This window comes from Anomaloglossus baeobatrachus, chromosome 2, assembly GCF_048569485.1.
Source record: "Anomaloglossus baeobatrachus isolate aAnoBae1 chromosome 2, aAnoBae1.hap1, whole genome shotgun sequence".
Taxonomy (NCBI): Eukaryota; Metazoa; Chordata; class Amphibia; order Anura; family Aromobatidae; genus Anomaloglossus; species Anomaloglossus baeobatrachus.
This window is the reverse complement of record NC_134354.1, coordinates 633,456,579-633,471,127: the sequence shown is the minus strand read 5'-3', so window position 1 is coordinate 633,471,127 and position 14,549 is coordinate 633,456,579. Positions and strand designations below refer to the sequence as shown.

The 14,549-nt window shown below is 47.6% G+C and overlaps 1 protein-coding gene across 1 annotated transcript in view; it reads left to right on the top strand.

Moving 5' to 3' along the window:
- Positions 1-14,549, top strand: part of SUCLA2 (succinate-CoA ligase ADP-forming subunit beta) — a 158,333-nt gene that overhangs the window by 45,030 nt on the left and 98,754 nt on the right. The window contains exon 3 of the mRNA XM_075333878.1: positions 4,658-4,757. Within this exon, the coding sequence (XP_075189993.1) occupies positions 4,658-4,757 (100 nt within the window). The remainder of the gene's footprint in view (positions 1-4,657; positions 4,758-14,549) is intronic.

Here is a 14,549-nt window from a genome sequence, read left to right as displayed (position 1 = left end):
CAACTTTTCAAAGTCAAATCTGTCACCGACTCAATCACTAACATATCTTGGCATGGAGTTTCATACTCTCTCAGCGACAGTGAAGCTTCCGATGGACAAGCAGCGTTCACTACAGACAGGGGTGCACTCTCTCCTTCAAGGCCAGTCGCACCCCTTAAGACGCCTCATGCACTTCCTGGGGAAGATGGTGGCAGCAATGGAGGCAGTCCCGTTTGCGCAGTTTCATCTGCGCCCACTTCAATGGGACATTCTCCGCCAATGGGACGGGAAGTCGACGTCCTTAGACAGGAAAGTCTCCCTTTCCCAGACGGCCAGGGACTCTCTTCAATGGTGGCTTCTCCCCACCTCATTATCACAAGGAAGGTCCTTCCTACCCCCATCCTGGGCGGTGGTCACGACAGACGCGAGTCTGTCAGGGTGGGGAGCAGTTTTTCTCCACCACAGGGCTCAGGGTACGTGGACTCAGCAGGAGTCCACCCTTCAGATCAATGTTCTGGAAATCAGGGCAGTGTATCTTGCCCTACAAGCCTTCCAGCAGTGGCTGGAAGGAAAGCAGATCCGAATTCAGTCGGACAACTCCACAGCGGTGGCATACATCAACCACCAAGGCGGGACACGCAGTCGGCAAGCCTTCCAGGAAGTCCGGCGGATTCTGATGTGGGTGGAAGCCACGGCCTCCACCATATCCGCAGTTCACATCCCCGGCGTAGAAAACTGGGAAGCGGACTTCCTCAGTCGTCAGGGTATGGACGCAGGGGAATGGTCCCTTCACCCGGACGTGTTTCAGGAAATCTGTCGCCGCTGGGGAAGGCCGGACGTCGACCTAATGGCGTCCCGGCACAACAACAAGGTCCCAACTTTCATGGCACGGTCTCGCGATCACAGAGCTCTGGCGGCAGACGCCTTAGTGCAAGATTGGTCACGGTTCCAACTGCCCTATGTGTTTCCCCCTCTGGCACTCTTGCCCAGAGTGCTACGCAAGATCAGGTCCGATTGCCGCCGCGTCCTGCTCGTCGCCCCAGACTGGCCGAGAAGGTCGTGGTATCCGGATCTGTGGCATCTCACGGTCGGCCAACCGTGGGCGCTACCAGACCGGCCAGACTTACTGTCACAAGGGCCGTTTTTCCATCTGAATTCTACGGCCCTGAACCTGACTGTGTGGCCATTGAGTCCTGGATACTAGCATCTTCAGGATTATCTCAAGGGGTCGTGGCCACCATGAGACAGGCTAGGAAGCCCACGTCTGCTAAGATCTACCACAGAACGTGGAAGATTTTCTTATCCTGGTGCTCGGCACAGGGAGTGTCCCCCTGGCCATTTGCATTGCCTACTTTTCTTTCCTTCCTGCAATCTGGTTTGGAAAAAGGCTTATCGCTCGGCTCCCTTAAAGGGCAAGTCTCAGCGCTATCGGTATTTTTTCAAAAGCGTCTAGCACGACTTCCTCAGGTACGCACGTTCCTGCAGGGGGTTTGTCACATCGTCCCTCCGTACAAACGGCCGTTAGATCCATGGGATCTGAACAGGGTACTAGTTGCTCTCCAGAAGCCGCCCTTCGAGCCTCTGAAGGCTGTTTCACTTTCTCGACTCTCACAGAAAGTGGCCTTTCTGGTAGCGGTCACGTCTCTTCGGAGGGTATCCGAGTTGGCAGCGCTGTCATCCAAAGCTCCCTTCCTGGTTTTTCACCAGGACAAGGTAGTGCTGCGCCCGATTCAGGAGTTTCTCCCTAAGGTGGTATCCCCCTTTCATCTCAATCAGGATATCTCCTTACCTTCCTTTTGTCCTCATCCGGTTCATCGGTATGAAAAGGATTTGCATTTGTTGGATCTCGTGAGAGCACTCAGAATCTACATTTCCCGCACGGCGCCCCTGCGCCGCTCGGATGCACTCTTTGTCCTTGTCGCTGGTAAGCGCAAAGGATCGCAGGCTTCCAAATCCACCCTGGCTCGATGGATCAAGGAACCCATTCTTGAAGCCTACCGTTCTGCTGGGCTTCCGGTTCCATCAGGGCTGAAGGCCCATTCTACCAGAGCCGTGGGTGCGTCCTGGGCATTACGACACCAGGCTACGGCTCAACAGGTGTGCCAGGCAGCTACCTGGTCGAGTCTGCACACTTTCACCAAACATTATCAGGTGCATACCTACGCTTCGGCGGACGCCAGCCTAGGTAGAAGAGTCCTGCAGGCGGCGGTTGCCTCCTCGTAGGAGAGGGCTGTTTTGCAGCTCTAACTTGAGGTATTACTTTACCCACCCAGGGACTGCTTTTGGACGTCCCAATCGTCTGGGTCTCCCAATGGAGCGCCGAAGAAGAAGGGAATTTTGTTACTTACCGTAAATTCCTTTTCTTCTAGCTCCAATTGGGAGACCCAGCACCCGCCCTGTTTCCTTCGGGATTTTTGGTTTTTTCGGGTACACATGTTGTTCATGTTGAACGGTTTCAGTTCTCCGATGTTACTTCGGATTGAATTTGTTTAAACCAGTTATTGGCTTTCCTCCTTCTTGCTTTAGCACTAAAACTGAGCAGCCCGTGATCCCACGGGGGGTGTATAGCCAGAAGGGGAGGGGCCTTACACTTTTTAGTGTAATGCTTTGTGTGGCCTCCGGAGGCAGTAGCTATACACCCAATCGTCTGGGTCTCCCAATTGGAGCTAGAAGAAAAGGAATTTACGGTAAGTAACAAAATTCCCTTCTTTTCCTTCTTCTTGCATAAATTGATATGGAGGCTTAAAATAAAAGCATAGCTTCTTTTTTTAATATATTTAAAATAAAGTTATTTTTTGATGACACATTCTATTTTATCTAGAATTCTGTTTTTTTTTTTTTCATTGTTTTCCATGGTCTTTTGGCCAGGTCTGCAGTATGAGCTGAATTGGTATGGCTGTATCTCCAGATTGCTTTTTTTTTTTCTAGAAGGTTGGAATCTATATCTGCGCTAAACCTGCCTATTTTTATACACACTGGTACATTTGCTTTTGTCGTCTCGAAAGATAAATGTCATATGTGGAGTAAATACTTTGTCTTTTTTTCGCCTTCAGCATTGAGCCTTGAAACATTGCGATTGTCATTCTGTCTCTGGACATGACTAGATGGCTTTCTACAAGTGAATGATGATTGAGGGCTATTTTGTATAGATGTGATTTTTATTTATAGGAAACCCATGTGCGTTGTTAGCCAGCTAAAGGGGGTTTTCACTTTATTTAAAAATAATCTTTTTTTTTTCTTTTCCCTTTCCTCTTACTATTCCAGAGCCGCTGCTCCAACGATCTCTGCTTCACCAGAAGTGATGACGTCCTGACCACCTGTTACCTGACCCTGTTACAATTACTGGTTATAGGGATTTCCCTGTTAAAAATGTTACCATCTATTCACAGGATTGGTGATTATCTCTAGATCAATGGAGGTTTGAGCACAAAGATCTCCACAGATTGCAAGAAAGGGGATCCCATGCCCCAAATGAATAGAGTGGCAGTTGTGTGCCGCCCCCGGTAGACCTCTGATGTCACGGTGGTGGTCCAAGTGGCGATGTGGCCGTACCGGGAGTGTGAGACATGCTTTTGTGATAAGGGGTTAAAAATATTAAATAGAAAAATAAAATAAATAGTTTGTGACGCCAGTTGGGATGTTCGGCTTTGGTATGGCTGGGCACTACTGAAGGTCCCCAGGAGTTAGGTGGTGATGCACAATGCCAGAGGGTTGTCCCCTGCCCCCTCCTCCCTCCTGCCCCCTTCACCCCCCAGGCCACCCCAGCTAGGGCTGGTTCCTGGGGATGTAGAGGTAGGGATGGCGCAGCAGAGAACAATTCAGCCAGAGACAGGACAGGGAGTTTTTACTGAATCTCTGCAGAATAGTCCAAAACATTTTTTACAGCCTTCACAATAATGGTGGTTTTTTGTGCCCTAATGAGTTTGGTTTCTCTGCTGTGTGGTAGTGTATTGTTCCTGCCGCTACTTCTCTTACCTGTCTTGAAATCCTGGAATTTTCAAGACCAGAAAACAATAGATCTTTAATCCCTTCCAGTGAGCAGGCGACTTGAATCCTGAGGGAGAACTCCCTATTTCTTCTAGAAATGTCCAGACTCAATCGCGTCGCTGAGCTCCAGGGCAATTTCACTGCTCCTTATGAAAAGGCTAATAGCAGTATCTCAGTTTGCCACTCACTTTGAAAGTCCTGGTGGCCTAGGGACTGATACCCTGCCAAATTGTAGCTGGCCCCTCCAGAGGTTTTAACAGTTACCTCAGGACAGGACCGTCTCCATATTACACTCCTCACTTAACCTCTCACTGACTTATCTGACTTTACCTCACACTTGAGCTCCTCCCCTTTCTACGTTTAGGGCGCACACACAAGCTTTACACGTGGACAGCCCCAGTAAGGGAGTGTGGGCAAATGTGTGTATGTAGTGAACTGCAGAGAAAACCAAATCTCATTAAAGCTGGCAATACTTGTTACACATATTGAAATACACATGCAGCCATTCATTGTTTCGTCACAGTCGCATGTGTTTTCCTAGTTTTTCAGACTGCTAGAGAGTGCTGAGCGCTGCTTTCTCTGTTAGTATTGTAACTTGTGGGCCTTATGTATCATTGTTTCCCCAAATTTGCTTGATCTGATAATGTGATAGTCTTTGAATTATGACAATTGTTCTGTCTTATACCCAAAGGCTCCAAGGATTTGGTTGTAAAGGCCCAAGTGCTTGCTGGTGGAAGAGGAAAGGGGTCTTTTGAAGGTGGTCTGAAAGGAGGAGTAAAGATTGTATATTCGTAAGTTTGATTTTAATACTTTTTAGATATGAGCAGTGTGCCTTGTCTATATACAGATCTGTTTGCAGTCAATCCTCTGTATACCTTCAACCCCAAAATGTCCCTATTAGTGCAGTCACAGAATACTGTTGACTTGTTTTGTAGAAACTTTAAAGTAGTTCTCAACTTCATTTTACTTTTTAGGCCAATATTCTATGCCTAATTATATCTTAACATTTATTATTGGTTTTAAAGTTAACCTTACAGGTGATACACGCTGCCTGAACCTCAGGCAGCATGTATCAGATACTGGCTCTATCATTTCAGCTGGGTATGTTTTACTTGGAAACATTGTGGTGTTTCAGAGAAAGTCAAGCATATACCTGCTGGGCATGGGACAACTTGCTTGGGTTACTGGTCCAAGAGGCTGGTACTTTGCGGCTTCTCCCCTTCCCATTCCTCTTGAGATTTTTCATTACGTGTGTGTGTATGTGTGTGTGTGTGTGTGTGTGTGTGTGTGTGTGTGTGTGTGTGTATACAGAGAAAATCATAACTTAACCCCTTCAGCCCCCGGGCACTTTCCGTTTTTGCGTTTTTGTTTTTTGCTCCCCTTCTTCCGAGAGGCGTAACTTTTTTATTTTTCCATCAATCTTGCCATATGAGGGCTTGTTTTTTGCGGGACGAGTTATACTTTTAGATGAAACCATAAGTTGTACCATATAGTGTACTGGAAAACGGCAAAAAAAATCCAAGTGCGGAAAAATTGCAAAAAAAGTGGGATTGTACAATAGTTTTTGGGATATTTTATTCACCGTGTTCACTATATGGTAAAACTGATGTGTGGGTATGATGCCTCAGGTCGGTGCCAAACATGTATAGGTTTACTTGTATCTAAGGGGTTAAAAAAAATTCACAAGCTTGTCCAAAAAACGTGGCGCACGTTTTGCGCCATTTTCCAAAACCCGTAGCGTTCTCATTTTTTAGGATCTGAGGCTCAGTGATAGCTTATTTTTTGCGTCTCGACCTGACGTTCTTAACGGTACCATTTTTGCACAGATGCTACGTTTTGATCGCTTGTTATTGCATTTTGCGCAAAATTTGCGGCAACCAAAAAACGTAATTTTGGCGTTTGGAATTTTTTTGCCGCTACGCCGTTTACTGATCAGATTCATTGATTTTATATTTTGATAGATCGGGCATTTCTGAACGTGGCGATACCAAATGTGTGTATTTTTTATTTTTTTAACCCTTTAATTTTCAATGGGGTGAAAGGGGGGTGATTTGAACTTTTAGGTTTTTTTAATTTTTTTTAAATTTTTTAAAACTTTTTTTTTTACTTTTTTTTTTATTTTACTAGTCCCCCTAGGGGGCTATTGCGATCAGCAATCCGATCGCTCTGCACTATCTGCAGCTCTCAGCTACAGAGCTGAGAACTGCAGATTTGCTGCTTCACTTTCAATGCCGGCTGTATTCCGGCATTGAGAGGAAGTGACTCATGTTAGCTACAGGCGTCATCACATGACCCTGTGCTACCATGGCAACCGCCGAAAGTCACGTGATCATGTCATGGCGGCGCCCATATACATATCGCTGCCAAGACTTTGGCAGCGAAATGTAAGGGGTTAATGGCCGCGGGTGGAAGCGATTCCACCCACGGCTAGCAGGCGCACATATCAGCTGTTGATAACAGCTGATATGTGCGCGTCTCGCCGCCGCCTGCAGGGGGCGGGGCTTACCGGCACACGATCCATGACGTACCTAGTACGTCATGGGTCGTTAAGGGGTTAAGCAGAGCGGCACAGTGAGATTCCGCTGGAAGACTTCAGTATCTGGGGATATCACGTCTGCACATACCTTGCATCTGTCCTATTCATTAGGACGCAGCCCAGGGGACTAATTTTACATTAACACTACTCAAAAAAAATTATGGGAATACTTACAGCTTTTCACCAGACAACCCCTTTATCACCTCTCCATTAGATAGGTGATAACTTACTGACTGGTAGGGGTCTGACTGCTGGGACACATACAGAACACCACAAGGTGGCACTTTTTTTCCCATTAAAATGTACCCTCAGTGCACATGCTCGATCATCGCTCCATTCATTCACTATGGGGCTGCTGAACACTTCACTCGTTTTTGCTGAAAGCACCGTAGACCAGGAACATTGCAGTCATCGTATGTGTACTGCTGCTCTGCTCTAATGGGGGAAACAAATGCCCTTTGAGGGATACAATTTCCCCGTTCTGCCTATTTGTGCAGGTCCCAGCTGTCTGACCCTCTTTGATCAATAAGTTGTTACCTACTTACTGAATAGATGATAACTTGTTTTCAATGGGCAACCCTTTTAAGCATCTCGTTATAACCCCAACTAAAACATCAGGGGAATCCGTCTCTATAGTTAGAAAGCAGAAGTGATTGTGGATCAATGTCACCTGCTGTGGGTCAAATGAAAGTGAAAACGGGAGCACTGGAGAGGCAAAACCAAGACAACCTCTAAAACAGAATGGTTTTGGCTGTAAGGCTATGTGCGCACGCTGCGTTTTTTTGACGCTGCGTTTTTGTGCGTTTTTGGCCGACAAAAACGCACCTGCGTCGAAAAAACGCATCAAAAAACGCATGCGTTTTTATCGCGATTTGGTGCGTTTTTGGCTGCGTTTTGCTGCGCTTTTGATCTCTGCGTTTTGCTGCGTTTTTCCAATGCATTGCATGGGCGGAAAACGCAGAAAAACGCAGGAAAGAATTGACATGTCCATTTTTTTTTTCAAGCTCAAAAACGCAGCTTAAAAAAACAGTTGTGTGCGGACAGCAAAAATGAAAACTCATAGACTTTGCTGGGGAAGCAAAGTCCTGCAGTTTTGAGGCCAAAAACGCACCCGAAAACGCGCAAAAACGCCGCGAAAAACGCACTGTGTGCACATAGACTAAGTCAGTGTAGGGAGGCATATCCTTGGAGTGTCACACACTTCCATTTGAGTGTAGCCCTCACTGATGTTAGGTACCAGGCTGAATTCCGCCAAGAAATTGTCAGACCTTGGGTTTCTCTGTGTAGGACAATACCCAATACTCTTTAGATTTTTTTTTGTTAAACGGAGTCTGAACACAGAATGATTGTTCAAGCCAAATGCAGACTTGTGAATCTTCAGTTTACGTGCCACACGGTCAGGATTCTCCAATGCCAGCGGTGAGACGGTGGTCATGTGACAGCAAGTATTAGTCATGTATACTCCCGGCCCCATTTTGATTATATGCGTGTGGCCTGACTCAACAGGAATGACTTAAGTTGGGCCACGCACGACTAGTAGGAATGTGGCTGGAATTATACATATCGTATACATTTGGTAACTTGACCAACTGTCTCTCCGCTGGCACCAGAGAATCCTGACAGCGCGTGCCATGCACACTGTAATGCACACAGTGTCCTCATCTCATGCAGTCAGCTGATCAGTGTGTGAACACTGTGCTCTGAGGCTGCTTTCACACTGTTTTTTTTTTTAACATGCGTCATGAACTTCTTTTTGCTGTAAAAGCGGATCCTGCTTTTACAGCAAAAAAACGCATGCAAACGCATGTGTTATTTTGCAGGATCCTGTCACTTTAAGTTTATGGGCGGGCATTGGAGTCATGTGATCGAGAGTCAGTGGAACTGAACGTGACAGACTGGGAGTCGGCTTCTGACAGCTGCAGAGGCTCATAACCAAGGTAAATATCGGGTAACTTGCTTGGATACCCGATATTTACCTTGGTTACGAGCATTCGCAGCTGCTAGGAGCCGGGCTGCCTGCTCCCTGCACACATAACCAACATAAACATCGGGTAACTAAGAGAAGCGCTTTGCTTGGTTACCCGATATTTTACCTTGGTTAGGAGTGTCTGCGGCTCTCAGGCGGGGGAGAGGGAGAGGGAGAGGGACAGAGAGGGAGGGGGAGCGAGACATAGAGAGGGAGGGGGAGAGAAGGAGGGGGAGAGAGGGACTGATCACACCAGGCTGGTTTCTGTGCATGCTCAGTAGAGCAAGCAGGATCCTGTCTATCAGCATGCCAGCGTTCACATGCGTTTGCGTGCAGTATAGTCAGGATCCAGCAATTTGCAGTATTTGGACACAGCTCAAAAACGCTACAAGTAGCGTTTTTGAAAAATGTTAAAAAACCGCAACTCGCTGGCTCCTGACTATAACGCACGCAAACGCATGTGAGCGCATGTTGACGCGAGTCCATTGCAAATGCATTGAAATGAAAATGCATTTGCACTGGATCCGTTTTTGCGTTAAGAAAATGTTCAGGACGCATGTTAAAAAAAATGTAGTGTGAAAGCAGCCTTACACTCTGATCAGCTGACTGCATGAGATGAGGTCACTGTGCTGAGGGGGCTGGAGGGAGGGTGAGTATAATAGTTTTTTTTTTTTAATTTATTTATTTTTTTAATTATACTGTGTGGTGTGATGAGGGATCATATGTATCAGGATGGGGGGGTGCATATACCAGATGGAGGATCACATATACAGTACCCGGATGGGGGGCCATAAGTAGGGGCTGGAATGGATTAATAGCATTTCAATTAATGTTAATGAGGTAACTTAATTTGACATAAGAGCAAATTGAGTTGGAGGACCCACCACCAGGATTTTGTTACATAAGGTAAAGGCAGTGCCATATAGGTAGTAAGTAGAGTTGAGCGCGGTTCGAGGTTCGAGGTTCTCCAGTTCTAGGCTCGAGTGATTTTGGGGCCTGTTCTAGATCGAACTAGAACTCGAGCTTTTTGCAAAAGCTCGATAGTTCTAGAAACGTTCGATAATGGTTCTAGCAGCAAAAAAACAGCTAATTCCTAGCTGGCTTTCCGCTGTAATAGTGTAAGTCACTCTGTGGCTCACACTATTATGAAATTTCAGTGTATAGTGTGCGTGAACAGCGCCTTCAGATCACTGCTGTTTGTATAATGGCGATCGCCATTTTTTTTTTTTTTCCTTGTCTTCCTTCCCTAAGCGCACGCGTCTTGTGGGGCGGGCCAGCATGTCAGCCAATCCCAGACACACACACAGCTAAGTGGACTTTTAGCCAGAGAAGCAACGGCATGTGTGATAGGATGTCCATGTCACATGTCCCTGCATTATAAAAACGAGTATCTGCCCGTCCGGACGCCATTATCTCTTCTGCGTCCTTGGTGTAAGACATCACTGGCGCAGCTCCGTCCTTTGTCCTATCGCCGATACAGCTGTATGCGCTCCATACACAGCGCTGGACAGCTTAGGGATAGCACTTTCTATAAGTCCTTTTAAGGGCTCGTACCGGCAGGGTCAGAGCCATAGGTGACAGGTCCTGAAAACAGAGACAGCGTCTGTGTAGCTAAGGTCAGGGATTTCGTCGCTGCATTTCCCCATTAGGAGGGAATAGAAAGGCAGGCTTCCTTTCCTCTACCCAGAGACCCACAATCCTGGCACTGTACCCTCCTGTCCTCTGCACACTCCAACTCATTATAACTAGGCCATTATACTAGCAAACACTCAGTGTACCTAGTGGCATCCTAAACGTGGCTATTGGACTTTTGTCTAGTCCCACTAGTGCAAAGATATTTGCAGCACGTCTGCCTGCATTGCACACTCCAACTCATAGTTACTAATCCATTATACTAGCAATTTATGCTACCAGTTTAAGGGCCGTAGTTGCATTGTCAGGGATATTTATTCTTTATTATTCTGCTGTTAACAAAGCTAGACCACCGCTGCAATCTACACCACCTCTCAATTTTTACTACCACATTTTCAGTGCACAATCTTGTCGCAATCAACATGAGTGGTAAAATGACAGATGCTGGTGGAAAAGGGAAAAAAAGGTTTTGTCCGTGGGGAAGGTGGCAAAGCTCCATTATCATCTGCTGAAGATAGACCATCTACCAGCAAAAGTAAGATGTCTACTACTTACCGTGGGCAATCCGATGTGCTCCCTTTTTTACGGACACGAACAACAGGAACAAAGGTAGATGATGGCCAAAAAAGGAAAATGCTTGAATGGATCTCAAGTGGTCCAACAAGTGCCCTCTCAGCCACTTCAAGTACCGCATCCAAAAAACACCAGTCCTCTGAGTTGTCATCCCAATCAAACTTGCTTTCTCCCAGCTCTGAAGTCTCCATCAGCCCTGCACAGTATGGTGGAACTGAGATGGCTGAGTCTGCAGAGCTGTTCAGTCACACTATAGCCTGAGAATCAGAGGTCTGCTCCCAAGCTACAGTGAGTACAGAACATGAAATGGTCTGCAGTGATGCCCAGAACCTTTGTGACTCTGATTCAGGCCGTGAGGACCAAGTTTCTGAGCATAATGTTGACCCTTTGTCACAAACTGTAACACCTGTGGTTATAGACAATGAGGAACATACTGATGAAGATAAGACGCAGATACCCGATTGGGATGACAACTTAAATATTCGGTCAGGGCAAGAAGAGGCTCGGTCTGAGGGGGAGGGGAGTGCAAACACAACAATTGATGATGAAGTTCTAGATCCCACCTACTGTCAACCCACAGTCAGGCACTCGAGGAGGTCAACAGAGGTGGTGGAGGAGGATGCAACTGATGACGAAGTTACCTTGCTCCTTCCTGGACAGAGTCGGAGTACTGGTAGCACGTCTACAACTGCATCCTCAGCCACCACTGTGCCTCTGAGCCCTAGTCGGGGTGGATCAACAGGTCACATGCCCTCTAAGCCTTGCCTAGCCTGGTCCTTTTTTGACATAGCAAAAGATCGCCCAAATTATGTGATCTGTAAAATTTGTCATGGTTCTATTAGTAGAGGTCAAAACCTCAGCAGTTTGACAACTTCTTCCATGAATCGTCACATGAATAAATATCATATGTCCCGGTGGGAAGCTCACCTTGCTGCATTGCGGCCTAGTGGAGCGAACCATCCACCGCCTGCCCCTTCCAGTGCATCCGCGCACTCTTCATCTTCTAGGACTGTGGGGACAGCTGTCACACCTGTTTTTCCAAGCACAACTTCCACCACTGTAACCGCAACAGGCACTTTGCTTGGTAGGTCGTCAGTTGGTTTGGAAGGGGAAACAAGTGAGTGTGTACAGCTCTCTCAGACATCGATAGCACCAACGTTGGATGAAGGCAACATCATGTCTCCGCCTGCACTTTCCTCACAAAACTGCATTTTTCCAGGGACACCCTACTCAACACCGTCTACACACAGCAGCCAGATCTCTGTCCCTCAGATGTGGTCAAATAAAAGGCCACTTCCTGCGACCCATGACAAAGCTAAGAGGTTGACTCTATCCCTCTGTAAGCTCTTGGCTACCGAAATGCTGCCTTTCCGCCTGGTGGACCCACAGGATTTTAGAGACCTTATGTCTGTCGCTGTGCCCCAGTACCAGATGCCTAGTCGCCACTACTTCTCTAAGAAAGGTGTGCCCGCGCTACACCAGCATGTCGCACACAACATCACCGCTTCCTTGAGAAACTCTGTTTGTGAACGGGTGCATTTCACCCCCGATACTTGGACCAGTAAGCATGGACAGGGACGTTACGTCGCTGACTGGGCACTGGGTAACTATGGTGATAGATGGTGAAGGGTCTGCTGCACAAGTCTTGCCGTCCCCACGACTTGTGTGTCAATCATCTGTCTGTCCAAGTTCCGCCACTGCTTCTGCATCCTCCACCTCATCTGGGTCCTCCACCTCCGCCCCAAGCCTGCCTGGTCAGGCCACCAGCGTTCTCACTGCGCAGAAGGAATCACGCACGCCTCATTACTATGCTGGCAGCAGAGCGCAACGGCATCAGGCGGTCTTTAGCTTGACATGTCTTGGGAATAAGAGTCACACAGCTGAGGAGTTGTGGTCAGCTCTGCGGTCCGAGTTTAATAAATGGTTGTCTCCGCTCAACCTGCAGCCTGGTAAGACCGTGTGCGACAATGCTGCAAACCTGGGTGCGGCCCTTCGCCTGGGCAAGGTGACACACGTGCCTTGTATGGCTCACGTGTTGAACCTTGTTGTCCAGCAATTTTTAACACACTATCCCGGCCTAGATGGCCTTCTGAACAGGGCACGAAAACTGTCTGCTCACTTCCGCCGTTCAAGCGCCGCAGCTGAGCGACTTGCATCGCTCCAGAAGTCTTTCGGCCTGCCGGTTCATCGCCTGAAATGCGATGTGGCGACACGCTGGAATTCAACTCTCCACATGTTACAGCGACTGTGGCAGCACCGCCGAGCCCTGGTGCAATACGTCATGACGTATAGCCTGGGCCAACGAAATGCAGAGGTGGGGCAGATCACCCTGATGGAGTGGTCTCAGATCAAGGACCTATGCACCCTTCTGCACAGTTTCGACATGGCGACGAATATGTTTAGCGCTGACAATGCCATTATCAGCATGACGATTCCAGTCATTTACATGCTGGAGCACACGCTAAACACTATTCGGAGTCAGGGGGTGGGACAACAGGAAGGGGAGGAACTACAGGAGGATTCATATGCGCAAGGGACAACAACATCACCAAGGTCCAGACGTTCATCATCACCAACGCGGCAGGCATGGGAACATGGGGGACAGGGATCAACAAGGGCGCATGGTAGCAGGCTAAATGTTGAGGAAGGTGCAGGACAACATGAAGAAATGGAGGACGAACTGTCCATGGACATGGAAGACTCAGCGGATGAGGGAGACCTTGGTCAAATTTCTGTTGAAAGAGGTTGGGGGGAGATGTCAGAGGAAGAAAGAATGGTTAGCACCTCTATGCCACAAACACAGCGTGGACTTGGTCCGCATGGCTGTGCAAGACACATGAGTGCCTTCTTGTTGCACTACCTCCAACATGACCCTCGTATTGTCAAAATTAGAAGTGATGATGACTACTGGCTTGCCACACTATTAGATCCCCGGTACAAGTCCAAATTTTGTGACATAATTCCAGCCATAGAAAGGGACGCACGTATGCAGGAGTATCAGCAGAAGCTGTTACTCGATCTTAGCTCGGCTTTTCCACCAAACAACCGTGCAGGTGCAGGGAGTGAATCTCCCAGTTGTAACTTGCCAAACATGGGACGGTCTCGTCATCTTCAACAGTCTACCCGTACCAGTAGGACCGTATCTGGTGCTGGTAACAGCAATTTTATGGAATCTTTTCATAATTTTTTTAGACCCTCCTTTGCAAGGCCACCAGAGACAACAAGTCTGACACATAGTCAACGGCTGGAGAGGATGATACAGGAGTATCTCCAAATGAACATCGATGCCATGACTTTGCAAATGGAGCCTTTGCTCATTTTGGGCTTGAAATCTAGAAAAATGGCCAGAGCTATCCAGTTACGCCTTGGAGATTTTGTTGTGTCCAGCTGCCAGCGTTGTCTCTGAACGTGTCTTCAGTGCTGCTGGGTGTGTGCTGACAGATAAGCGCACGCGTCTGTCCAGTGACAATGTGGACAGACTGACGTTCATCAAAATGAACAAGTCATGGATCCAGAAGGAATTTACTACCCCTGTGTCATCCTGGGGAGAGTAAATGCTTGTGGATTTGGAATGTGCTTGATGCAAATCAAAACATCCTGTTTGCAACTAGGGCACAAGTGCTGCCACTGAAAGGGGTGGGTGTGTGTGGGGCCCAATTTTTGGAAAAAAGGGAGACTCCGCTTGGAGTAACCCTTGCTTGCTGTGTTTTTAAAAATGATCCTAGATGAAAAGAGCTGGGATCAGGAAAGACTTTGCTACCTAACCCGGGGTCATCCTGGAAACGGTATGTCGTATTTTTGAATGTGCTTGATGCAAATCTAGCTGTGAAGTGTACAACTAGGGCACAACTGCTGCCACTGAAGGGGTGGGTGTGT